Source organism: Python bivittatus, unplaced genomic scaffold, assembly GCF_059951505.1.
Source record: "Python bivittatus isolate LINGU-HERP-01145 unplaced genomic scaffold, Pbiv_v1 ctg000320_np1212, whole genome shotgun sequence".
Classification (NCBI taxonomy): Eukaryota; Metazoa; Chordata; class Lepidosauria; order Squamata; family Pythonidae; genus Python; species Python bivittatus.
In genome coordinates this window covers 3,905,800-3,931,314 of record NW_028277052.1, presented here as the reverse complement: position 1 = coordinate 3,931,314, position 25,515 = coordinate 3,905,800, and the positions used below count along the sequence as shown (strand labels likewise).

General features: G+C 44.2%; 1 protein-coding gene across 1 annotated transcript in view; it reads right to left on the bottom strand.

Moving 5' to 3' along the window:
• Positions 1 to 25,515, bottom strand: part of POU2F3 (POU class 2 homeobox 3) — a 72,612-nt gene that overhangs the window by 24,610 nt on the left and 22,487 nt on the right. The window contains exon 5 of the mRNA XM_088138789.1: positions 12,346 to 12,380. Coding sequence (XP_087994915.1) covers positions 12,346 to 12,380 — 35 coding nt within the window. The remainder of the gene's footprint in view (positions 1 to 12,345; positions 12,381 to 25,515) is intronic.

Here is a 25,515-nt window from a genome sequence, read left to right as displayed (position 1 = left end):
AGGTCCAGAGGAACCAGCAGAAGATGCATGTGCTCTTTTCAAGGCCAGCTCTGCTCAACAAATCCAAAAGATCCAACAGATAAAGGGGGAAAAAAAGAGAGGCTGCCTACTGGAACAATACTTTCTCCTTTGCCTGTGAACAAGAGAGTCCCAATCGCCTAGAGTGTGGAAGGAACAAAAGCTTTTTCCAAACTGAAATCAATTTTTACCACTGCCAAAATAGGAGAATTTGGAAGTTTTCCAAGCAGAAATGGGTGTGTTGAATCTCTGCTCTAAACAACATGAGAAAATAAGGTAAGGTTGGCATGAAAAGGTAGTTGCCAATATGGGCACTTTTATTCTTTTAAAGCCGAATCATTGAATCTCTCCCCCTTTCCTTCAACATGTCCATGGAGAACCCCAAAACAGCTGGAGAACTGCTTCAGCTCCACCTGGCTTCTACATTTCTCTCTACAGTTGTGGATCACCTGTCACTTATCAATTAGAAATGCAACCAAACCACAAAAGTTTGGATGCAGAGCCAATCTTTTTACAAAACCCAAGTTGCATATGCAGATCCATAAGAAAATCGGATGCAGATTAGCAAAACAAACTCCTGAATCTTGTTAGGCTTCCTGGGTTCCAAGACTTCACTGTGTTAGTCAAATCAACTTAAGTGTAAAATAAGAAGAGGTGATTCAAACTTTCCTCCAATGCCAGTTTCAAGCCCTAGGATATTTTGCATGAGGAAAAACAGACAGAGCCAGGAGGTAGAATGGCTGTAAGGTAGTCTTTGGCTTTTAACATATATAGCTCTCTGAAGATACGGAAATTACAGAGCGGCATTTTCTTCACCTCTGTAGCCGCTACAAGAGGAGGCAAGCTAAATTCATGGAATTTATTTATTTATTTGATTTCTATAGCCGCCCATCTCAACAAGCGTCTCTGGTGTTCTTATTTCTTTTTAATTCATTTATTTATTGAATTTCTCCCCCGCCCATCTCCCCCCAATGGGGGAACTCTGGGCGACTCACACAAAACATTAAAACCATAAATATATGTACTTACATAAAACATCAATTTAAAAACATGACTAAAAAAGGAAAAGGAGAGTCCAGGAAGATGAAGAATCTGGGGCTAAAGAGAGCAGGCCTCTATGGGGCTAGCCATCCCCATGCTTGAGGTCTTCCCTCCCCACCCCAGGCCAGGTGGCAGAACCAGGTCTTCAAAGCCCTCTGGAAGGCCAGGAGTGAGGGGGCCAGTCGCACCTCCGGGGGCAGGATGTTCCAAAGAGCGTGAATGTTCTTCCTGGTATTCAGTTAATGTATGAAATTTCAGGATAAGCCCCAGGAGAAAGCAAAGGAACATGCAAAGAATAGCTTCTGAGCAAGGCCCATGAAAGGAACTGGAGCCACAAATACAAAATATCCGGTACTTTATGCACAGACAATTCAGAGATTTAATGGTGTAGAACACTGTTGAGTTGAGCTGATGACACCATCAGCATACAGCTTTGGGGTAGAAGGGAAGAACCTTACTCAACAGAAAAAAACAATAGAGTCTCTGGCAGATAGCAACGCTGATTTAACATATCTGGAAGTAGCTGAAGTCACGCATGTAACTATTGAAAGAGACTCATCCATAGGATTATTTATTCGAGAATCGAGGTGATGAAATTGTCCCTGGTTTGAATGCAGATCTTCTTTCTCTAGTTTACCTCAGCTGACATAACTTTACACTACAGGTAGCCCTCAACTTACGACCACAATAGGGACTGGAAAATTTGTCATTAAGCAGTGCAGTCATTAAGTGAGGCATTATGTGACCTCACCCGATTTTATGACTTTTTTCTGGTGGTTGTTAAGCGAATCACTGCAGTCTTTTAAGTGAATCATGTGGTTTCCCATTGATTTTGCTTCTTGGAAGCTGGCTGGGAAGGTTGCAAATGGCGATCATATGACTCCAGGATGCTGCAACCATCGTAAATACATGCCGGTCGCCAAGCACCCAAATTTTGATCATGTGACCATGGGGACGCTGCAACGGTCATAAGTGCAAGGACCAGTTGTAAGTCACTTTTTTCAGCACCGTTGTAACTTTGAATGGACAATAAATGAATGGTCATAAGTTGAGAACTACCTGTACTAATATTGTTGAGGTGGTTCCATATTTACAAGCATCTCTTGCTCCTGTATAACAGCCTCCTACCCCCAAAAGTTATCAGCTCTTAAGCATATCAACATCATTTTAAAAGGAATTTCATAAGTCCTTTATAATTGGATTTTTATAATGTTCATCTTTCTTTGTGGGCAGGTTTCCATCTTGCTAGCTACTGTCAAAGAGAGAGAGGGGAAGGAAGAAAGGCATGCTAAGCCAAACACTCTGCATATTGTATGAATCCTGCCGATTGTGTGTATAATAACCCACAATTAAAAGAAGCCTGGCTTGGTGAATCCCCAAGGGTGGGCTAGTTAAGAGTTTTTCTAAATCATGGTTTCAGAACCAATGGGTATTAGCCTTGATGGCAGTGGGACTGCCTCTGATGGCCCTCAGCTGGGACACTCAGGGGCTTCCTTATGCAGTTGGTTGGCCACTGAGAATAGACTGCTGGACTAGATAAGCCAGGGGTCTCATCCAGCAGGGCACGGCTTATGTTCTTACAAAAGTTCCATGCATTGCCTAGCAAGAGTTGGAGACATATTTTAGATGGTAAACTTGATGCAGTAAAAGAATGGTGGTTTGTAGAAGAATTTAGTTCCAAACTCACGTTGACTCCCATGTAATAAACTCATTAAAATATAATTTGTGTTGTTGCTTATTAACCAGATAATCTTTTATAGTAATTGGAATTGTTATTAACCTAATTTACATCTCTTTACATTTCTTGTTCTAGAAAAAAGGTTTCATATGCTTGATGTTGGTGGCATGAGCGTAATCCCTTTCTTGAATGCTTATAAACCAGAATGGTTTGGTTTACCCAGCTTGCTAAACCCAAACCAAAGAAAGCACATTATGTAATTTCCACTGGCAGATTTCTCCTCTAGTTGTTTTGGAAAACTGTCACATAGGGGACCATTGTCACCACCTGCCATAGTGATTTCCATCAGCTTGTTCTATTAAAGATGGGGGGTGGGGTGGGGAGTCCTGCTTCTTCTGCTCATTTAGGCAACGGTTCCTAAGAAATGATCTATTTCTTATTATTACCTATGTTTTTCTGAATCTGAAACATATCCCCCTTCTTCTCTGTAATCTCTTCCTAAATGAAAACATTCCAGTTGAAGCCAATGAAGCTGTAATTGCGGAGCTGACATAGTGACATAGTCTTTGAGAAAATGAAGAGAGAGCTACCAGTGAAGTTGTATTGCTCCAGAAGAATAAAGAATGAGCATCATGCAGCAGGCACACACACACACACAGACACACACACAGACACAGAATGAGCTGCAGAAGCGTTGGTTGGGAATTATGGAAGTTGAAGTCCAACGCATCTAGAGGGTACCAGGCAGGAAGGCTGATATGGAAGACACCCGCCCTGATTCATCTGGTCACTCTAAAATGTGACCAAGCTGGTGGGAAGAAAACAACAATCAACAACTACTTGAACAACAGATGGAGGATGATGGAAAATGATCAAAGCTGGGTTGCATAACCCGTTTGAGGAAGGTGTTTCATAAACATTTCACAAGAATTACGAAGGGAGAACATCTCCCAACCTGCCTGTAATTACTGTTCCATCTCATCCTTACCAATAGGGTGAGTACAACTAATAATAATCATAGGAAAAAAGGCCTGTTTTGTAACTGATCCATAAACTTTTGGCAACCAGCAGGGCTCATGAAGACATTTGGTAAACCCAGCTGTGCTGAGGTTCGGCTTCACCCTGAATCGGTTACGGGAACAGTAGCGATGCATCGCCAGGCCTGAGAGGGGAGGGTGACAAGAACTACATTGATACAGGTGTAGATAGCTAGAAGTAGGCAGATGCCTCCAGACCTGTCAAACCAACCCGGGAAGTCTTATTTACTCTTCCTTCTCGTCAACATGAAGCCAACTCCTCTTGCCTAACGTTTTTTGAAAAAGAAAGACCTGTTGAAATTCTGATTAAAATGCTTTGGAGATGGTTACAACTCTGACACCTGCTACTTCCTCTGAGTTTTTCTCCTCTAGGTAAATCTCAGGTTCCTGAAGTGTGCTAGTGCTGGACCTACACCTAATGTGCTGTACCTCTCAAACCCCTAAGATAATTCTCCCTCTTTTCCTCCCCCCCTTCTGACGTTTACAATTATCTCCTTGTTCATCGTTTGATGATTCTCCAGAACTTTGTTTACCGTGTCTTCATCCCTTTTTTGCACGTAGAGCATTGCTCATAACCTTTCTCAGTGGCAAACTTACTACCCCCCAACCCCTTTTCAATCTGTGTATGTTCTTCCAAGCTATCCCTCATATAGACATTGGAAAATAAAATAATCATAGCTTATAAATACTAACAGCTTTGCTGTTGCCACTATTACATGTGTTAACTTGCACAACAATCAAAGCTTAGCAAATGCCAAAAAGAAATGGAGGAAGAAAACCAGATCAAGAGGAAGAAATTCAATCCAAGATGTTATCTCGTAACCCAGAATTTGATAGAAACAAGATTAAATGGCAATCTGAGGGGAATATTTCTGCGAATATATACCTCCCTGTGCATTGTTTCTATTTGGATGATAACTTAGTTAACTTGAAAAATGGCCTTAAGACTTTCCATTCAGGTAAGTTCTCAAGATATTGTCCTCACTCTATTTGGCTTTGTGATTCTACCTCCCAAATCAGACTGCGTGTGACATCATTACACAAGCAGAATTATCCCTAATATGGTAGATGACTTAGCAGAAGACAACAGTGAATGAAAACATGACAAAATTAGGGGAAAAGAGGAAGGGTTTAGCTTCCTCAACCAGCCTCCAGGAAAGAGGGTAGTTTCCAGAGGCCTAATGTTTACTATTTTGTAGAGAAATATTCAGTCATGGAAATGTAGTTCAAGGCCAATAAAAATACTATGTCAGCGTAACAAGTATTCTCTTAAGGCAGTGTTGTCCAAATGTGGCCACTTTAAGATGAGTGGACTTCAACTTCCAGAATTCCCCAGCCAGCCTCATCTTAAAGTGGCCAAGTTTGGACAACACTGTCTTAAGGCAATCTTCACCATCCAGGAACCTTCCAGAGATGCGGGATGAAACTTTTATCATGCACCAACTGAGGATGATGGATAACTATAATATAGCACAAGTAAGTCTCCAAGTAAGAGAATATTTTATGGCAAATGTTATTTATTTGCTTTATTTATGTCGTGCAACACTCCATGTGGACATGTGATGGTGACGTTCATCAGTGACATTCTCCACTTCGTTTCTTTTAAAATCTTAACATTCTAACTGTGGATCTTTATCCACTTTGGACAATAAAAGAATGTGGCCCAAGACGAGAACTGAGAAGGAATGTATGGTGCAACTGAGAAGTTTCTTATACTTTTCCTTTAGGGTATGACCAGAAGATTTGAGAAAGGGCTCCCCACTCCATAATAAAAGCATCTCATGCTTTTTGTTAGCACATTCCTATACACATGGCTCTTGCCCTCAGGATGTGACAGATGGCCTCTATCAGGAGATCTTTCAAAACACAAGAACTGGGGAAGATCGAGGCTGCTCTTTTCAACCCAACCCAACCCAACATCTTTGTGGTGCAGACAATAGGATACACCATGGTTTGTAAATATGACGAATCTGGGTTGTATTTTGGTTTTGAGATGGAACTTCACAAACTGTTAAAACAATGTTGGGTGGACTGTTTTTCTTCCAGGGGATAGTGGGCAGCTGAATGACCTAATCCTTCAACCCTGAATGAACTATGTTTTTTAGCAGAGACTGAACTGCTGTGACAAAAGCCTCTTGAATATAGTTTTGGACCTTCTAACTACAGGCTTAACTCTTCCATTGGGAATCAGCAAGACTTTCAAAAAATGAGTATCTTCAAAAGGAGTTTGATGCCTTTAGTTTTGAAGAGAAGTTTCAAAACAAATGTGTTAACATTTCTAATGCCATTGAAACATTTTCAACATCTCTTGGCATTTCTACCCTGGTTTCTTGCTTGCTCCACATTCACTTTCAAATGAAGAGGAGGAGTCATCTTAGTATCCTCTCAGCAAATTCTTCAGCTTTGCCCAGTAGTTCTTCTTTTCAAAGTAACCCATGGTGGAGATCTCTTGCTTTGGTCCAACATCTGTTACCAGTCCATCTGTGTTCGTCTGTGGCACAATCTGCATAATTAAGCCTTCAACAAGCCACACTGAAGTTTGGTAACCTGTCAAATTTGGATTTTATTTTATTTTGTTTTTAAGAGGGAGCCTCACAATTTGCTAAAGCAATATAGGACATCAATCAGGCAAGTTTTTACAGGCCCTATCGCAGATATGTTTGATCTCATCCACCATTTGGCATTCTTTATGGCAGGCCACACATCACAGAATAAATTGCCAATGGAAATTGAAGCAAACCCGCCCCTTATTATCCCTGAGGTAGGGGCTCAAAACAGATTTATTTTCTCAGGCTTTTAAATGTTTCTGTTTTAGTATGCATGCTTTATATCTGTAAGGTAGTAATGTTCTTTTTATGAAGGTCTTTACCGTATTTTGTAAACTATCCAGACCCATTGTGCAAGTGGATGGCATATAAATTTTCCGAATACATAAGATGAGCTGGCTGGTAAACATTTTAAATATTGTATGCTCACATCTGGTTTTCCTTCCCTCTGACCTCTTTCCACGTCTTGGTACTGAGAATCTTTCTTTCTAGCCCACTAATTTCAGGTTTCTCCTCTTTCCCATCAAAGCTTGGCACAACCACACCTCTTCCCACCCGGGTACTTATCTTTAGCCTCCTCTCCCTGATCTTGCTGTTCTCCTTATCACTTTCTTTCTGTTTGCCCTTCTTGTTGTTGCTGCTGGTGCTGTTGTGACAGCCCTCTTGCCCCAACCCTGTTGACTTCTGCTGTGGTAAAACTCAAATTGTCTGTGTCCCCAGTTGGTTAGTGGATTGCCCATCCAAGGAAAAGGATCAAAGTCACTTAGAGTGCAGTGGCTCTAGTTCACCTAGGAGAACTTTGATTATGTACCGTCCAAGTGCCAGCAATCGAATAGGATCTTCCATTCCAAGGAGAATGATCTGGAGAGACCTCTGCCAAGTGAACAGGTTCCATTGACCGCTGCCCCATTTTCAAATGGTGAAGCTGAACTTTGGAGGTTCTGCCACGGAATGATGCAGCCAACGTGTTCATTCAGTATGTTAGGCCACAATGTGATTTCTTATGGCTTGGTGCAAGATGTGGGTTATTTTGGTTATTGACTAGGTCACGACTAGCCAGGTTCTGCCCAGGCCAAGCTAGAAACCACCATTTATAAAGAACAGTGAAGAAGTAGTTTGGTTCTGGCATAACAGATGATGTAACCCAAACAGTTGAGAGGCTCCTATTAGGAACTGCAAAATAGTTGTCACTCAGCCACCAGCACTTTGTGGGACTCTCCTTCAGGCTGGAGTCATGTTTATTTCTATTTTGGCATGGTAGAAAAGCCATTGTTTGAGTCATTTCAGAGTGCCATTTTCCAACGAAAGTTTTCTGCCATGAGTCATGAAATTCTAAGTATGGGATGGGATTGTGGTATGTGAGTAGGTGGGGGCCGGTGTTACAACTTTGCTTGGGGCCTCATTAAGAGAGCCTTGGGTTGTGGACCAATTGTCTTATTTCTCACACCACCAAGATCTGCGTACTTGGCCTTTTATTGTAATTGCAGGCACACGATTCTTTTCCTGGGATCAATATTCTAACAGATTGCAAAATATTGTACACACTATTCTGCATTTGTTTTGCATAGCGAAAGTCTTGTTTTGCTAGCCGTGCAAAGGCACTAATCACTTAAAATCTTTTCCAGTCACCCTTCCGAGATGTCAGCTGCTGTTTTTGTTGACAGCTGTTGTTTTCACCCTTACGTGCATATCTTTGCAGTCAGAAGGTTTGGAAACTTGTTCTTAAAAATAATAATAATAATAATAGTAAAAAAGATGAAAAAACTGGTTTTAGTCCTCACCACATCATTTTATCTTCTGGTTTTATTCCTGGGAAATTACAGAAAATATCTTTGCTCTAATCTGGCCAAGCCAACTCTGCAGAAACTCCTCTGCACAAGATACTCAATAGCTGAGCTCCTGCTGGGGAATTCTTGACCTGATGTAAGTTTCCCCACAAGAGTGTTAACTGTGCATGGGAGCAAAGACCCTCTGGATTCCAGAGAAAGGCCAGCTTTTAAAGGTGGCATCACTGGGTGTACATCTCCCCAAGGAAGTTGCACATTTTTCTGCAAAGGAGATGCAAATTCACACAAAAGAGGGCCAGCGAGTCGACGTGCCAGCTTGGTTATGTGAGTTGATGCAGCTGTGTTGGTAACCTCCTTTCTTATGGATTGCAGTGGAGCAGATGTATAGCTAAGTGGGGAGACCATTTGTGTGCCTAATATTTGGGGGGGGGCAATTCTTTATGATGCCTTTGAAAGGATCTTGGGCTACACTGGAAAAGCTAAAATGTACAGCAGTCCTTGTATGCTGGGGAATTCCTAACGTTGATCTTCACTTCTGTTCTGTTGGCATAATGTTTGAAGTATCCATTGCTCAGATTCAGAAGCCTTTTCAGAATTTCTGCACCTTCTGCTCCAGTGATGCCCTTCAGAAGCATCAAATGACAGCTCTCATCGTCCTCGGCCATCTGAGGCGCCTTAAATGTCCCATGTCTGAGTGGAGAATAAATGCACACTGTCTTTTGTGCACATGCTTAGAAATCTGTGCACTCAGGGTGCCACACTGCATGCAGGGTTCATCCTGCAATATACACAGGTGGCTGTTTCACACAACACTACACCCTTGAGATAAGACCAATCATCCACCTGATTTTTAAAAAAAACTGTAGAAGAAAAGATACGGAAGAGTTATAGGTACAGAAGAGGAAAAATAGAGTTTTTAGAGTAACAAACGACTTACAATGCAATTATATTATCACCCCAAATCAATCCACTGTGGGATGAAGGCCTCTTCATTGAAGGTTATGGACCATAATCTATCACAATGATTCAGTGCCAGTTGGTGATACAGTACATGATTTTGACTTTCTAGTCTAGGGCTGAGAGGGAGAATCTGGCCTACCATCTCCTAGAGAGCTTCCATGGCTGAGGATTTGAGGAACTGAACCCAGGTCTCCCTGCCCTCAGTCCAGCATCCTGACCCCCATGCCACACTGGGGGTCTCAATTACTGTGTATAATCACTGGGCATCTAGTCCCACTGACTCTCCTTTTTTTCAATTTACAGCCTCAATGGGTTGGGTCAAGCACATCCCCATTTTCCTGTCTGTGACCTGCAGGAGAAGCCTAAGAAGCATGAACCGAAACTCGAACCTAAAATGGTTCCCAAGATGGTAGAAGCTCTGGCATGAAAGCCCTCTGCAGATTCAAAAGAGACCTGCATGAGCCCAGACAGCGTAGACCTCTGACTGATCAGGGTTAAGTCAGCCTCCTGCTTACCTCAAACTGCTGTCTGTGGCCAGCCTGGAGATTTGTCTGCTTCAAATTTAGTCTCAGTCATGACCCCAACCAGCCTTGAAAACCCCCAACTGCAGGCTATAAGCAGTGTCAGAGGTTCTCTTTTCAGCATTTATTTTGGTGCAAGCCATACCACACAGCCCACCCAGCTTCCAGTAAATGAAACTAGTTGGTGGTGGCATCAGTTGATGGGAGTTGCCATCCAGCACATCTTGAAGTAGCATCTCTGAGTGGAGAATAGCAGACCTTGTCTTTGGTGTGTGCACTTAGAAATGTACATGCCCAAGGTGCCATATACAGTAGCATTTTATGAAACTGGGGAATTAAGTGCAATATTTAAAAATAGGACACAGAGAAAGAAAGACCCGGGTCACTGCAGTATTGGATTCATCCCAAAATTGGCAATTCCCAAATTTTGAACAGGCAGCTACATACCTATCCATACCACCCATGTTTACATCTTCTGCTGTGAGTAAAGAATAATGAATGTTATTTGATTGTCCAAAGACACACTGATGCATTGATGGCTAAACTCTCTTCCCCTTTCTTTCCTACTACCATATCTTTACTTTGGCTGCACCACATGTGAATTCCTACCCCAGTTCTGGACTGTTGGGGAAGAGCTTTCCTCCAAGGTAACATCTCTTTGCCTTATTTGACAGATCAATCTTTCCACAAACTGCCCAGAATAGGTGGCAGGAAAGAGCAAGCTTTTCTGACTTCTGATATGTCTACATTTCCCATCATTCTGCTTCTAGAACAACGTTCCTATCCACAAAATGCCACAATGGAAAGCACATTTCAAACAATAAACTGTGCTGGTTGTTTTTAACCAACTGAAGGCACAGCATTGTTCTCAAGCAGTCAAATGCCTTTAGATGAAAGATAATAAAAGCAACACCTCTCTGCATCAGTTGACCCCAAATAAATGATATTCAAAAGTACACCACATCCCAAGATGGAGGCTGGGTACAGCCATTATAAGAAGTCTTTATCCTCTTCTAATCATTCATCCACTTTCCTCTTAAAGCTATCCGAGCCCAACGTCTTCTCAACGTATTTTGTTATAGCTGAAAATTGCAGGAAGGAATTGCATATTGAGTGAGGAGGTGTTTTTTTTGTGTCCCCGACCCCCGGAAAATCAATTCTTAGAAAACTCTTGAAAGCAAAAAGCAAATACATGATTTATAGGACAGGAGAGGAAGGAAAAATTCTTTCTTTGTATCAGTTATACATGGTGGGGACATGTCTCCAGAGCGGTGTTAATGACTAAGAAAATGAACTATGAATTTGCAAGTGTTGACTTAATCCATGCTCCTCAACCATCTACTGCCCACCATGATGCCACCTTTCTTTATCCACCATACTCTACAAGGTAAACTAAAATTTCAAAACGAAGCTCAATTCTTGATGACTACATAGATACATTCATGCAGTTTTCTTGGTAATACTACAGAAGGGATTGATCCTTATCTTCTCCTGAGATTTTTTTTTTAAAACTTGAGATTTTTACTTCTCAAGTCTAGCCTCTAGCAACGGTATCTCCTGATGGCTTCTCATCTAAGGACTACCCAGGTCCAACTTCCCTTAGAGCCGATCGAAAAGATCAGCCAAGATCTGCTAGGGAAAAAGGTGGGTGTTAAAATGAACCTATCTCATCTTTAATAGTAGTCTTTGCAAAATGAAAAACAATGAAATAATAAGAATAAAAAGAACAGTAGCCCGAGACAAAGTAATAGGAACTCCGCAATATATTAAAGAATGTGGGAAACAATCTTCTACTAACTCAAATCTGCCTTCTCCTCCAAAGATATGGGAAGTTTTAACTTTATACCCTCCCCTTTACAACTTCGTATGTTATAACCCATCATGATTATATATAGTTGGCTTTCATATGACAAACGACCAGACAGTTTTAGCTCGCAGTCTTATCAAGAACATCTATTCCAGTATTCCCCCCTCCCCCGCTAACAACATCTGTCAAGCAAGTCACAGCCAGCACAGGTGTGTTTCTTAACAAACAATAGCTTCTATCAGAGATGTGCGTGAATCAACAAATTGATACACGCTGAGATGGAAACACCAAAGGAAATCAGCAAAAGTTTCATTGATGATGAATCTCAGCCAGACTTCTGTCTGGTGAGCTTGCTCACATTTGGAGGGATATAGTTGCAGATGAAGAGAATGAAGGTTAGTTTTTCTAACTGGCCAATGGCCCACGGGGAACTTTCTCCAGCTTTAGCACTTCAGAAGGCAGCTGTACGGCCCTGTGTGGAATTTTTTTTCTTGACCAAAAAATAGCAGATCAGGAAGAAGAATGCTTGGTGGAATTGTTCTAGTTTTTGGCTTTGGCGTGAAACTTGAAGGCATTTTTGTACATGCTATCTTTTGATTTGGACCTTCTAAGTGTAACATCCATCTATATGACATAACTTGGCTGATTGTGCAAACTGAGCTCAGTCCCTTATAAACCCACAACAACATTTTCACACTACAATGAAACTAACAAACTCTAGCTGGATAGGTATGCTTTCGTAGACCAGCAGTTGGAAAATTGAAGATGTAAGAGTAGGACAATATCAACATTTGCCCAAAGACATTAAAAATATCCAACTACTTTCCCCAACTCTGGTTTTCCATCATAACATCTGTGTATTCTTTTACCTCTTTGGGTAATGTTTAAAAGCAACCAATTTGCAATTCAAGTCAATCAAAAGCATCTGAAGCCATCTTCATAGGCTTTACCTGTCGGCTGAAATCCAAGCCATTCCGTTCATGTCCTGTAAGTGAAAGAGAAAAACCAGGATTAGTATTTTAGTGAAAGAGCAAATGATTACATTCTCAATCAGAATGCTGCTACAGCCTCTCCCTCATGGTCTGGGTATTTAAAAGGCTGCCCATGGTTCAATTTCTTCATTTTTTAATTCAAGAATATTTCAAGCCCTGCTTGAAGAAAAGCCTCCCAAGACAGTATGATCTTGCTGTACCATTAAGATGAAGATAGATCAGCTTTTTGTCCCCATGGGCAAAATATATAAAAATCCCCTCTCACCCCTACGGGTGGTCTGTGTCTTCCTCAATCTCGGGTCCTCTACCAGAGGCCTGGGAGTTTGAGGGATCTGCACAGGATCTGAGCTGTTCCTAGCACTGCACTCTTCTGGAAATATAAATATATATGTGTATATGTGTGTGTATTCCTTCAGTCATGTAGGGTCATAGGAAACATTGGTATATCACTGAGCAAAATGTTTTACCCCTTTTTTCCCGAGTGTGTGCATTTTTTTTTTTTTTAAGAAAGAGCATGTATTAAGCTTATTGGTTTTGGAAAAAAAAAGACACCTTTATTTGGTGGAGGACCACCAGATCTGAAGAGCTTAAGCCATCTTCCTCAGATCTCTAGAACTTGCTGGGTACAATCACACACAAATGCTTCATTTAGCTCAACGTTTCACCTAACAGTGAAAGTGGATTTAATGCTGATTTCGAGTTTTGGTGGCAATGCTTTATGTTTTACAGATATTCGTGGATTTGTATTTATACCACAATTTGTCTACACTTAGTAGACATGCCTAGAAAGGAAGTGTAAACACTGCCTTTATCTTAAGTATTTCTTTATAATTGGCTGAGACTGGGGGAAGCTGGGGAAAACGGTCCATTATTATTTCAGTTGAAAGATAGGATGGAAATAACAAACTATAGCTTCTGAGCAGGTGAATGTTTGCAAAGTTTGGACACTAAAAATCAATCAATCAATGGGAACTTCCTTTGAATATATGCCTTCATTGGATGGTGGCTAATTTCTTCATCATCTCTGAAGAAATCTAATTCTCACAGACACAATCTGTCATCGTGAACTGGGAGATGGCAAAATAATTACTATATATCCCTTCTGCAAACACTTTAGGGAACAAAATTCTTCACCGTCTTTATCTTTTGAAAGTTTGCCACAACAGACTTGCAAGGTAAGTTCTGGAGAAAGTTAGTGGGTTTCCCAAATTCTGGCAGGCATGAGATTTTAGTGAAGGAAGAAGTTGAACCGAGGTCTCAGTTTAGCACACGATGCACTGTTTTTGCTTCAGTGGACAAATAAATGTTATATATTTATATTTCCAGGCCAGCTTTACATCCCACACACAGATATGCACACAGGCACCCTTTGCTGGTTACGATGACTAAATTTATAATACAATCAGATTAGGAAGAAAGATAGAACAATAAAATAATTAAGGTTAGATAAGAACAAGCGCAGTCCAGGTGTGATGGCGCTCCTACATACGCATCAGACCATTTCTTTGTGAGATGAGCAACGTTATGCAAAGTGCAGAAACGGAGTAAGAAATAATAAGGCCAAGGAACGAAGGCAAGAAGCAGAAATGTAGCCAGGTGTAGTTGATGCCAACACCATTTGCTAAGCTACTCCAATTCTTCTATCCTTACAAACCCTCCTTGTTTCCATCACATCCCTAATTTCAAGTCAGAGACAGGCAAACTTTTAGCATCTGACTAATTCTGGCAATCCATGGCAGCAAAGGGGGCAGCAAATCTAGCAACACTTGCAGATGTACATCCCCAAGTTCAATCCCTGGTGTCTTCCATGATGGCTATAAGCTTAAATGCAAGTCAGCCAACCCTACACAATACAGAAGAAACCTAAATGGGGCTGTACCGCTGAAGGTTCACCTACTGGTGATGAGGAAGATCCTTTTCTTCTTGAAACCCTGGGAAAGCAATTTGGATTAGATAGACAAAGAACTTGACCTGGGCCAAATACCTTGAAGGAGATGAGTGAAGAAAGGCAGTGAAAGGTGGAGAAAAGAGGCTCACTGTGAAATTATGATTAAATGCACTCACAGGGGAGTTTATACCACAGTGCAAATACTGTAAGTTGACATTTCAGCCTCTTCATTTAAATAAAGAATAACTCCATCAAAAGCATGTGCCTTGACAAATCACGGTCTGCTAAATTAAAATTTCAGACAGATCAGAATCTTTGTCCATCTACTTTCATACTACCTGCTCTGACGGTCAGCATCACTCCAAGGAGCCCCTCTACTCTCTGAGGTGCTTTCTAGGGTTACTAGACCAGGGTTGTAAAAATCTGGATGATCTTTAGGTGGGAGCTGTGAGATACTGAAAACCCTAGCATTTTGGCAGCCCAGACTGGCCAGTCCTGTTGTCCAACAGGGAGCTGCACAGTTGAGATCAACCTTAGTGCAGCTATCAAGGGCAATAGTAGGTGTAGCCGTGCAGTGGGGACTTTCTCAAAGCAGCAGGGTAGAATCCCTCTCTCCCTCCTGCTTCATCTGAAACCAACATTTATCACATCTATTTTTCTGCTTTTAAATCCATGAACAGAACTTAACACTGAGCCAGGGCAATTATGGAAAGCTCCGGATTACAAAATATCAAAATAGGGCTGGGGGACCAGACATGGTGAAACGGTCCTAAAATTGGCTGGTGTGGGTCTTCCGGGCTGTGAGGCCATGTTCTGGAAGTTTTGTTTCCTAACGTTTCGCCAGCACCTGTGGTGAATTCACACAATTCACACAATGAACATGCTAATCACCCTCAGCAGCCACTCGTTTACAACTCAATAGAAAAAACCCTGCCTAACCCCCAGGAAGATACACACATATTCTGACACCAAAACAAGCAGCCACTCGTTAACCCCCCCCCCCCCCCCTTCAGGCACCCTTGCCGATCTCTATAAATACCCACAACAGGGTCACATCACCCTGGGCACAGAGAGAACTGCTCCTGTCTGTGCTCCTGCCCTCTGAAGATGCCGGTCACAGATGCTGGCGAAACGTTAGGAAACAAAACTTCCAGAACACGGCCACACAGCCCGGAAGACCCACACCAGCCATCGTATTCTGGCCGTGAGAGCCTTCGACAATACATAGGTCCTAAAATTGTCCATTCCTGCCTTTAACAGAAGATGCCACAGCCTGAAGCAAAGACCATTTTCTGCGTACGAAAGAGGTGCCCTGAAATTTAGCCACCATTTAGGAATATTTCAGTGCTGCCAAACAAGCCATGAGGTCTTGGGTATTCCTGTCGATCGAATGACAACCTCGGCGGGAAGGCTTTGTTGCACGCTTCTTCTACTGGTTTTTTTCTACCACAAGAAAACTAGTAGCCCCCAATGAAGGGAACACACTGATAATGGGGCACATCTTCAGTGGCTGGACCATTAAGACTGGAGCATTAAACATACGAACGTGTCTTACAGCATGCCTATCTGTGCAATGCTGTAAGTGGATCCTCTCGCCTGGGTGGATCCATTCAGCTGAAGGCCTAGTGGCCCCTGGTGCTTCCAAAGCCTCGGCACGCCCAAGAGGTGAGGTGCACCTGTGAACCTTGTGAAAGGCAAAAAGACCAGTAGCATGGCAGAAGCTGCTTTCTCATTAACTTATCTGTAAGGCACAGTCCGATCTACCACAAGTTTATAATTGCATAGTGTAACCTGTTACATTCTCCAGATCTGTGGCGAAAGCAGGCAACGGAGGGAATTTCTATATTCAGCCCTTGTTTATGATTCTCTGGCTAGGTTGCCCCATCGTGCAGAGGAAGGGAGGAGGAACGTTGCCAGCGAAGCTGCATTTTTATGCCGTTTCATCTCTTCTCTTGTTTTTCAATGCTCTTTTCATAGAGTGCTGTTTTATGAGGCTGTCCTGAAGATGTTGCTCGTAGGCTTATAATATTTCGCGCTGAGAACTTCTGGCTATTGGCGACTGGTGAACATTACACAAATTGTTAAAGAAATAGCATCTTTTTCGCTGGCGTGGTATTGAAAGATGCTTAGCATCACTCTGTGTCTTTGTGTACCAGGCAGGAAGACTGGAAGGAGGGTTGGAAGGGAGGTTGTTGTTGTTGTTGTTTAGTCGTTAAGTCGTGTCTGACTCTTCGTGACCCCATGAACCATATCACGCCAGGCCTTCCTGTCCTTCACTGCCTCCCTGAGTTTGCTCAGTTTCATGCTCATTGCTTCAGTGATGCTCTCTAACCATCTCATCCTCTGCCGTCCTCTTCTCCTTTTGCCTTCAATCTTTCCCAGCATCGGGGTCTTCTCCAAAGAGTCCTCTCTTCGCATTAGGTGGCCAAAGTATCTGAGCTTGAGCTTCAGTGTCAATCCTTCCAATGAGCAGTCAGGGTTGATTTCCTTTAGGATTGACTGGTTTGACCTCCTAGCAGTCCAGGGGACTCTCAAGAGTCTTCTCCAGCACCACAGTTCAAAGGCATCAATTCTTCGGATTGATTGATTGGAAAGAAGGACAGGCAGCCAAAACACGTAGTTCACCTCCTAATCCAGGGAGCAATTCTAAACTGTCATTTAACTGCAAAAATGTCAATGAACCTGAGAGAATTCTTCCCACTTCCCAGCAAGGCTTGTACAGAAGAATGCAAAAAGATCTCTCTCAGCTTTCCCCAACGATGTCTCCAAAGCTTCAAATGCTCTGAATTCTCATGCTAGCTCGAGATGCTGGGAGTTGTAGTCCCTGAACATCTGAGACGCCCACTTCCAGAAGGTGACCCTCTCCTGTCCAGCTTGCTTCTCCCAGAGCCAAACTGGGTGTAACTAGCAGGCAGTGAAATGGATGAACCCTTGTCCACGTCCTTCTTATAGCTACTGAAGATGGTTAGATATGTAGACCGCTGGGACCTAAAAGTGGCCCCTGCCCCAAATTATACAGTATGTCAACCAAGCTAGAAGGTCTTATTTCTGGATTTGAGCAAAATGCTGCCTTCCCTTTGGACTAACACTGAGATTTGGTTTCCAAGAGGATCATGCGTGACCCAACCATGCTTTTTTTCCCTAGCAGCAGCTGCATGCTAGCGAGGTCTCTTTCTCACCTCCTTCCTAGGATGAGCAAAGCCCGATGTGGAGCGCTACGTCTAGTCTTGCCCAGCTCCAGGCTATCAGGTGCCTATAGCAGGACTCTATGTGCGCTCTGGAGAGAACCTGTGTTATTCTCAGGCCTCCCGGATTCACGAGAGCCCTGCCAAAGGCAGCCCCAACAGCTTCTGGAGTTCATCAGAGGTGACCGTGGCAGACTTCCTTTGATCTGAAGCAAGCATAAAAGCGGGGCTGGGAGCAAGTGTGTATGCGCGTGACTCAGTGTGGGGGTTCGCCAAAGGAGAAAGGAGAAAAGGGGCCTATTCAGTGGGGGGTGGGGGGGAAGCATGCCTGAATATCGAGCTGGGATGATCAGCCGGTCAGATCTGCCTGACCTCTAGCCCTGGACACCAGCTTCTGCCAAGACAGCGAGCAGCTGGTGTTCAGAAGCAGCTGGACCAGAGCGCCAGGCAAATCTGTCAGCCCAACCAGCATAACCTAACTCTGAAAGACGTTCCATGGGTTTAATCCCTCGTACATGTGCTGCGGGTTGCAGCTTTCCACCAGGGAAGCCTCACTGTGCTTATGTGTTGATGGTGCCCTTCTTGGTCTCAGCCCTCCTGGGGCAGAGCCAGCGGCAGAGGCGGCTTCCTCTGGCGTCGCCATTTTTCAAGCGGAGGAGAAACGGGGGTCGAGTGGATGTCTTTGGCGAGAGCGCTCTCGGTATTCCGACCGAACTGGATCCGCCACAATTCCAGGCGTGAGGCATGTGCGTAGAGAGCGTTGGGAGCATGGCTGAATCCCAACAAGCTGTTGAGAGAGGAGTTTGCTCCCCTCCCTTGGAGACCTGGCAGCAGCCAGGGATGAGTCAAGTTACACAGCCTGGCAACGGCTCTGCGACTTCGCCTGGGGAGTTTTCCCTGGAGAGGAGAAAATGTTCCCCTATTCTGGGTGGAATCTTGGGCTTTGGGAAGCAATGATTGTTGTTTACCGCTCAAGAGCAAATAGCAAATAAAATCATAAATAAGTCGGGGAACATTCGGAGAGAAGGCAGGTATCACCTGCCCCATGGAGTGGGTCCTGGCACGATTCCCGTTGGACCCCTCAGGCTCTCATCAGGCAACTGGGGAGTTGCAAGGGGTGTGTGGGATCACTCTCTGAGTGATCTGAAGAGCAACTCGATTTTCAGTTTTTAAAAATACACATTCCTGAGTTTGCACAATATATTGAACCAGGACCAAACACGCTGCCTTCACAATAAGCTATAAAAAAAATGATCCAGGGTTAAAATGAACCCACTTAGCATCTTCTGCAAATGCCACTTCTGTGGGTCTGATCTAGCTAAACACGTAGGTTCGAATGGCTAGCTTTGGACATGACACTAAGCCATAACGCAGTTGGCTTAGCATGTCCTGTGAATCCAGCCATAATGGTTTGTAAACCGTAGTTTATGGCTTATTTGCAAGCCTGGCCATTGCAGCTTATTTAGAAACCATGGTTAAAGTGTGGCTTAGCGCAAGATGGGCACCCAGCCAATAAGAAGCACGCACAAGAGGCATTCCCTCTGTAGGAATGGAAAAGATCTTGATTAGGAGCCACCGATGCAGTGCAACCCTTCTTGCCAAGTTCAGTCCTTGCACAGGAGAGGTGCCAGTCTAGCTGGCCGGGGAATTCTGGGAATTGAAGTCCACCCCTCTTCAAATGGCCAAAGTTGAGAAACACTGGTTTAGAGTGACCGTTCTATCATTTTTTCTGCCAGTTTTCCCTTTTCCTGTTTTCTCCCTTATGATTTTGAAAAAGCATTTTTACATTTTAAATTGTTTTGTAATGTATTCAGAGAACTGTAGCTAAAAGTTGAATGGATGGATGGGATGAGAGAATGAGGGAGGGAGGGAGGGAGGGAGGAGGAGGAGGGGGAGAGGGGAGGGAGGGAGGGAAAGAAGGCAGGCAGGGGAGGAGGAGGAGGAGGAGGAGGAGGAGGAGGAGGAGGAGGAGGAGGAGGAGGGGAGGGGAGGGGGAGGGAGGGAGGGAAAGAAGGCAGGCAGGCAGGGAGGAGGAGGAGGAGGAGGAGGAGGAGGGAGGGAGGGAGGGAGGGAGGGAGGGGAGGGGGGAGAGGGGAGGGAGGGAGGGAAAGAAGGCAGGCAGGCAGGGGAGGAGGAGGAGGAGGAGGAGGAGGAGGAGGGAGGGAGGGAGGGGAGGGGGAGAGGGGGAGGGAGGGAGGGAAAGAAGGCAGGCAGGCAGGGAGGAGGAGGAGGAGGAGGAGGAGGGAGGGAGGGAGGGAGGGAGGGGAGGGGGAGAGGGGGAGGGAGGGAGGGAAAGAAGGCAGGCAGGCAGGGAGGAGGAGGAGGAGGAGGAGGAGGAGGAGGAGGGAGGGAGGGAGGGAGGGGAGGGGGAGAGGGGAGGGAGGGAGGGAAAGAAGGCAGGCAGGCAGGGGAGGAGGAGGAGGAGGAGGAGGAGGAGGGAGGGAGGGAGGGAGGGAGGAGGGGGAGAGGGGGAGGGAGGGAGGGAAAGAAGGCAGGCAGGCAGGGGAGGAGGAGGAGGAGGAGGAGGAGGAGGGAGGGAGGGAGGGAGGGTAAAAATTAAGACTCTCTCAAACCAAACTAAATTCAGATTATGGCAACCACACAAGAAGTGATTTGCCCTTATTTTCTTCTGGGTTTTTTTTTTCAATTTCCCAGTTTAACCTGTGAAATTGACTGTGGATTACAGTCCTGGGACTTCCTCATGGCCTCCCATCCAAAGACTAAGATTAAGCTGTTTAGCCTTTCAAGTTCAGCCAAGATTCTGTCATTCACTTTTATGGATTACAAAAGTCAGTGTCGAAGTCCAGCAAGTATGAACAGCTTTTTACAAAGGAATCTCGTCTATTCTTACAGGCATAAGGATTAAGAGTAAATTTGCAATGCGTGAAGCAGTTTTCTGCTACGTCCCTAGGACCAACTCACTGCGCAACTCTTCTATTGCCTTTTCGAATGGGAAGAAAACTCCTTAAACATGTATTTTAGCTGGAACAATATGGGGAGCATCCTTGATCCCACAACCAAGCTTTCTGGCGCAAAAGCATCTCCCTTCCCCAAATCAAAGCAACATAATTTTCAGTCATGTAGATCAGTGTTGTCCAAACTTGGCCCCTTTAAGATGAGTGGACTTCAACTCCCAGAATTCCCCAGCCAGCATGGCTGGCTGGGGAATTCTGGGAGTTGAAGTCCACTCATCTTAAAGGGGCCAAGTTTGGACAACACTGATGTAGATGGAAAGACAAGCTTGTTCTGCCTTTATTGCTAATGAGGACTAAAAGCGACCCCTTCAACATAGCAACTACTGGGTATATTCTCCCCCCATCCCCAAAGGACACTCAATCAGGGTTTCTCTGCTGGCCAGCAATGATGGGTCTAGTCTAGATACACTCTTACTCTGAAAAAGAAGCCGTTCTGAAAATGATAATGCTATACTTGGGCCAAAGCCATAATAAATGAGTAAGGCCTGTTAATTATATCAGCAGGGGAGGTCAGGTTTTATTAAAGCGGTAGGTAAAAGCCACTCAGGTCATTGCCCTTGTTAGAAAAGTCTTAACCGTCTTTGTGCATAGGGACGTGGGCCTTCGCAACTGCTCCCTCATTGTTTCATTGCTGGTGCTGCTGGACGGATGGAGGCTGTCAGGTGAAGCTCAGGAGCTGGCTGGACCCTGCATTTCACCTCCACTAGAAGTTCTCTTCCAGGGCCAACTACAGATGTCTTTTGTTCTCCTCCATGAAAGAAACTTTAATTCCTCGCCACCGACATCTAGCTCTGTGGAGAACTTGGTGCATCATGTCCGCCCCAGCAGGGCCTGAAGCACACAAGGTGGCCCCTTCCCAGCATCTGGGGAGGGGTGCATCGGTTGTCTAACTGTTGCTTCATATGTAGTGCTTGCAACTGAAGCCAAGGCTGCTCTCTTGGAACTGGGGAATGAAGGGAAGGCATTTCCTGCCCACAGAAAAGAAGCCAGATCGGGAAAAGTCTAGGCTAGCATCTTCTCCTTTGCAGGAACATCTGGGGTGATGGTTAAAAAGTCAAGATGGTAGCCATGACTATTGTGTTGTGCAAGGGAAGGGCTTCAATCACACAGTCATGGCACCATCTTGACTTTTCTGACCCTCCCCCGCATGGATACCCCTGCCCCCTGAAATCCTTGCTTAGCCTCTTCTTGGAGCTAATGCTTCCTTGAAGTCTTTTGGCTGCCCTGCCCTCAATTGGGCTAGTAGAGGGTGAAGTAACACAGTCCAACCTTAGAGGGACAACTAGTCTGGGTTGTTTCTCATTCTGTTTTCCTAGAAAAACAAAGAAGGAAACTCCTTGGGCACAGGGGGGGGGGGCTGACAGAGTCAGCAGAAGTCCATTTGGCGCAATCCAGGCACATTGTTATTGATTTATTGGCAGTTTTTGTATATTGCCCCAACCACTATATGGAATCTGGGCAGTCATGATAGGCAAAAACCCTTAAAAAAAAGAAAGAAAAAAGTTTATTGCCTGCTTGGGAAAGGACAGAATGAAGGTTTGGGCTGGTATGAAGGCTGTACCTTCATTGAACCCATACCTGTCCTTGTATCTCCACTCCATCCTTGTCTCTTCTGTGTATGGCCCATCTTTTTCACTTCCTCCTCCTCCTCCTCTTCCTCATGCCCCATCCCACCACCTCTTGTCCTGTTTCCATCCCAGGATGTTCCTCCATTTGACATTCAAATCTTCACCCTCCCTTCATCCTCCACCTCAACGGACTTCAAGAGGAGCTGGTCCTGTATGGAAATTTTACCCCTGCCTGGCTCAGAGCTCCATTATGGAAATCAGCTCCTTTATGCAAATGCTCTGCAGCCCCAGAATTGCCATAGCAACCAGCTGCTCCATAGTTGGCAGAAGGATCCAGGCTGGGCATGCTATGCCAAGCCTTGTTGGTTGGTTGTGTATGTTTGGGAGAATGTGTACAATGTGTGTGTATCTGGTGGCCCTTCGGGTTATGCACAGACATCATGGTTTGTCCAACAAATCATAGTTAAATAAACCCTGGCTTACTGTTAGCATCCACCTGGCCACTGTGACTTGTTCAACAGGTTTCAACAAGGTTTAAAAATCCCAGCTTAGATTATATATGACCTTATTTATTTATTTATTTATTTATTTTATTAGATTTCTCCACCGCCCATCTCACCCTTAGATTATATCTGATTAGATATGAGTTGATTTATACAAAGTCAGAGTCTAAGTCCATCTTGAGCGTTGCTGACTTCAACTGGCAGCCGCTTTAGAGGAGTGCATGAATTTTCCAGAGATAATGGAAGCTAAAGCTTAAATACTTTGGACACATGATGGAGAGGCAAGAGTGACTGGAGAAGGCTCTGACACTTGGAAAACTCAACGGCAGTTGAAACAGAGGCCAACAGAAGACAAAGTATTTATAAAAATAATAAAGACGGGATTAAGCAAAAAAGCAAAAGCAAGCTAGAAGCTCCCAAGCAGGAGCTTGCAAGAATTCATAGAAACAGTTAAGCACTGAGGGACAATCTGGATGAAATGATGTTCATGGAGTCACAGAGAATCCGAGGAGATGGGCAACAGAAGAAACCTGGAGATGGTGGGGACCTGAACTGGGGTTCTTCTGCATGCCAGGGAACTCCTCCTCACTTGAGTAATATGACTTCTCTAAAAGGGGTGTGACACTCTCAAGTGCCTTGGTCAATCTAGGCCAGGGGGGCACAGAGAAGTCTGTCCAGAAGTTCCACCCTTCCCTTTGTTGCAGCTGAGGATAAGGCACTCTGCTTCTGCTCAGTGGCATACTCTTTCAGAAGGAGCATCCTATCCTCAAGGTGTCTCTGCCTGTCACCCACTAGCAAAGATGTCTGCCAGATGTGATAGAAAAGATCAAGATGGCAGCAATGATGAACCATTGAAGCCCTGCCTGGTTTTTATGTGTGTCAGGCACCCTGGTCCTCTAGTGTGATCTGCCTGTGATCCTAACCTGTTCTAATTTTACACGAAAATATGGCTGAACACCCATCATGCTAAACCTATAATAAATAAGATAAATGGATAGAAAACAACTCACACTGGTTCAGGACAGCACACAATTACCATGTTAAAAAAAATCTATTAACTACAGAAGGAATTTTTTGACTATGCTCGGCATCATCATCTTCCATTTGTAACCCACATGCCCCCCCTTACTTTTCCCCAGAGTTCTGTCCTTTTTCTTTGAAGAGGAAAGTCCATTAAAAGGGAAATAATGGAATATCCTTTCTTTCTTAGAGCTGTGTGCCTTTCCTTTGGAAACAACTTAGTCCTGTCCAAATGAGGAAGGGAATATATATATATATATATATGTGTGTGTGTGTGTGTATGTGTATGTATATGTATATTATGTATATGTATATGTATACATACATACATTAAAAAATTCAAAATTGTGGCTTGTACAAAATCACCAGTAGGTTATGTCTGTTGTCCTGGATGATCATATGCTCAGTTGGTTCCTGAGCATGGATTTGAGAAGACATGTCATTCCAAGGAGTTTGACAGTATATGGCGAATCCCTGGGCTTTCCTTCCTAGTGAAATTGCCTTCCACTTGAAAATTTTCTCCTGTTCCTGTAATGCTTCTCCCATTTTTAGCCTCCCATGACAGCCAATGCATTAAGGGAGAAAAGAAATCATAACTGTAGAAGGATCTAAATTGACCAAAACAGCAGAGGAGAGGTAAACAGTTCCTGAACTTCACATTGGAAGAGATAATGTGCAACGATGTTCCTCAGCTGTTGAAAACGTGATGCTGGGAGGAGGAGAATCATAGTGTTGTCCTTTCCCTGATATGCCCCTTTTCTACATGCAAGGATGGGGGTGGGGTGGGGGAAGGGGACACTGTTGTTTTCCCACGTGCACCATGAAATACTCTAGTCCAGGACCAATTCTGCTGACCTCACCTGTGTGAACTTGCTCCCCCTCCCTTGCTTTGTTTTTAACCAAGATTTGACAAAAGATGTGTGGATTTAATCCATCTGAGTGCAGTGAAGTTGCCCAAATTTACTCCAGAGGATACTGGAAGAGTTCCCCACTTGTCCGGTGGAATTGGGTGCAGATTCAAAAGGAGGGTTCCCAACACCTCCAGCCATTCAGTTACGGACAGATGTGTTTGAACTGCTTTCCCCATTCCCTGCTCTGTGGTGTTCTTTCCTTAAGAAGGCCTCGTCTTACCCCCACCCTCCCCTCAACCACACCCCATTTCAAAGGGAAGTCTCTGTATCTGGGCTGTTGCAATCAAGGGAGATAGAGAGTTAGAGCTCGCCACAAATAAACAAAGATATGGTCCCCTGCCTACTCGTTCTGGCATCTCAAGAAGATAAGGAGGAGTTTCATCTGCAAGGTCTTCCCAGTGAATTAAAAAAAAAAATCAGTCAAAAGGAGGGGAGGGCAGGCCAAAGGGTAGCCTTCTTTGATGCAAGCCTTCATTTTGTAAGGAGTCCAAGAAACTTCTCCCAAATCAATATCAGCCTTTGGTGGTATAGTGGGAGTTGTTTCTCCATTTTCCCAGGCCTGTGGATTTGGGCTGAACCATCTTACAGGAAGATAAAGAAACAGCAGGCTGAAGAAACCCTGAGGGTGTCAGCTGCCTTCACTCCCTCTTGCTGCCATGAGGGGGGAGTACGAGCAATTCTCTCCCGGCACCCTCCTGCACCACAAATGTCTTTGGAAGATTGCAGGAGAACTGCCTATTCTTCATGGAATTGTACTGCATTCCAGGTTTTCTTCAGGACATTGTCTAAGCAGGGGACAACAAGATGGACAACCTTTGGGTGGCCAAAGGACACATATGCCAAGGCACCAGTGGGTGGAGTGATAAGGCAAAATAAGTGGAGGGGGCACGGTTCTCTCCCACCTCCCAACTTTTGGAATTTATGAAAATATTGCAAAGCCTTCTTTAGGGTTAACCTTGTGCTTTTGTGCATTTCCTTCCTCAAAGTGGGGAAAAACTCTGCCATTAATTGTCAGTGATTTACATCGGAATGGGCTCTGCAAAAATATAGAAGAAGGTCACGGGTGGCTGTCAGATCC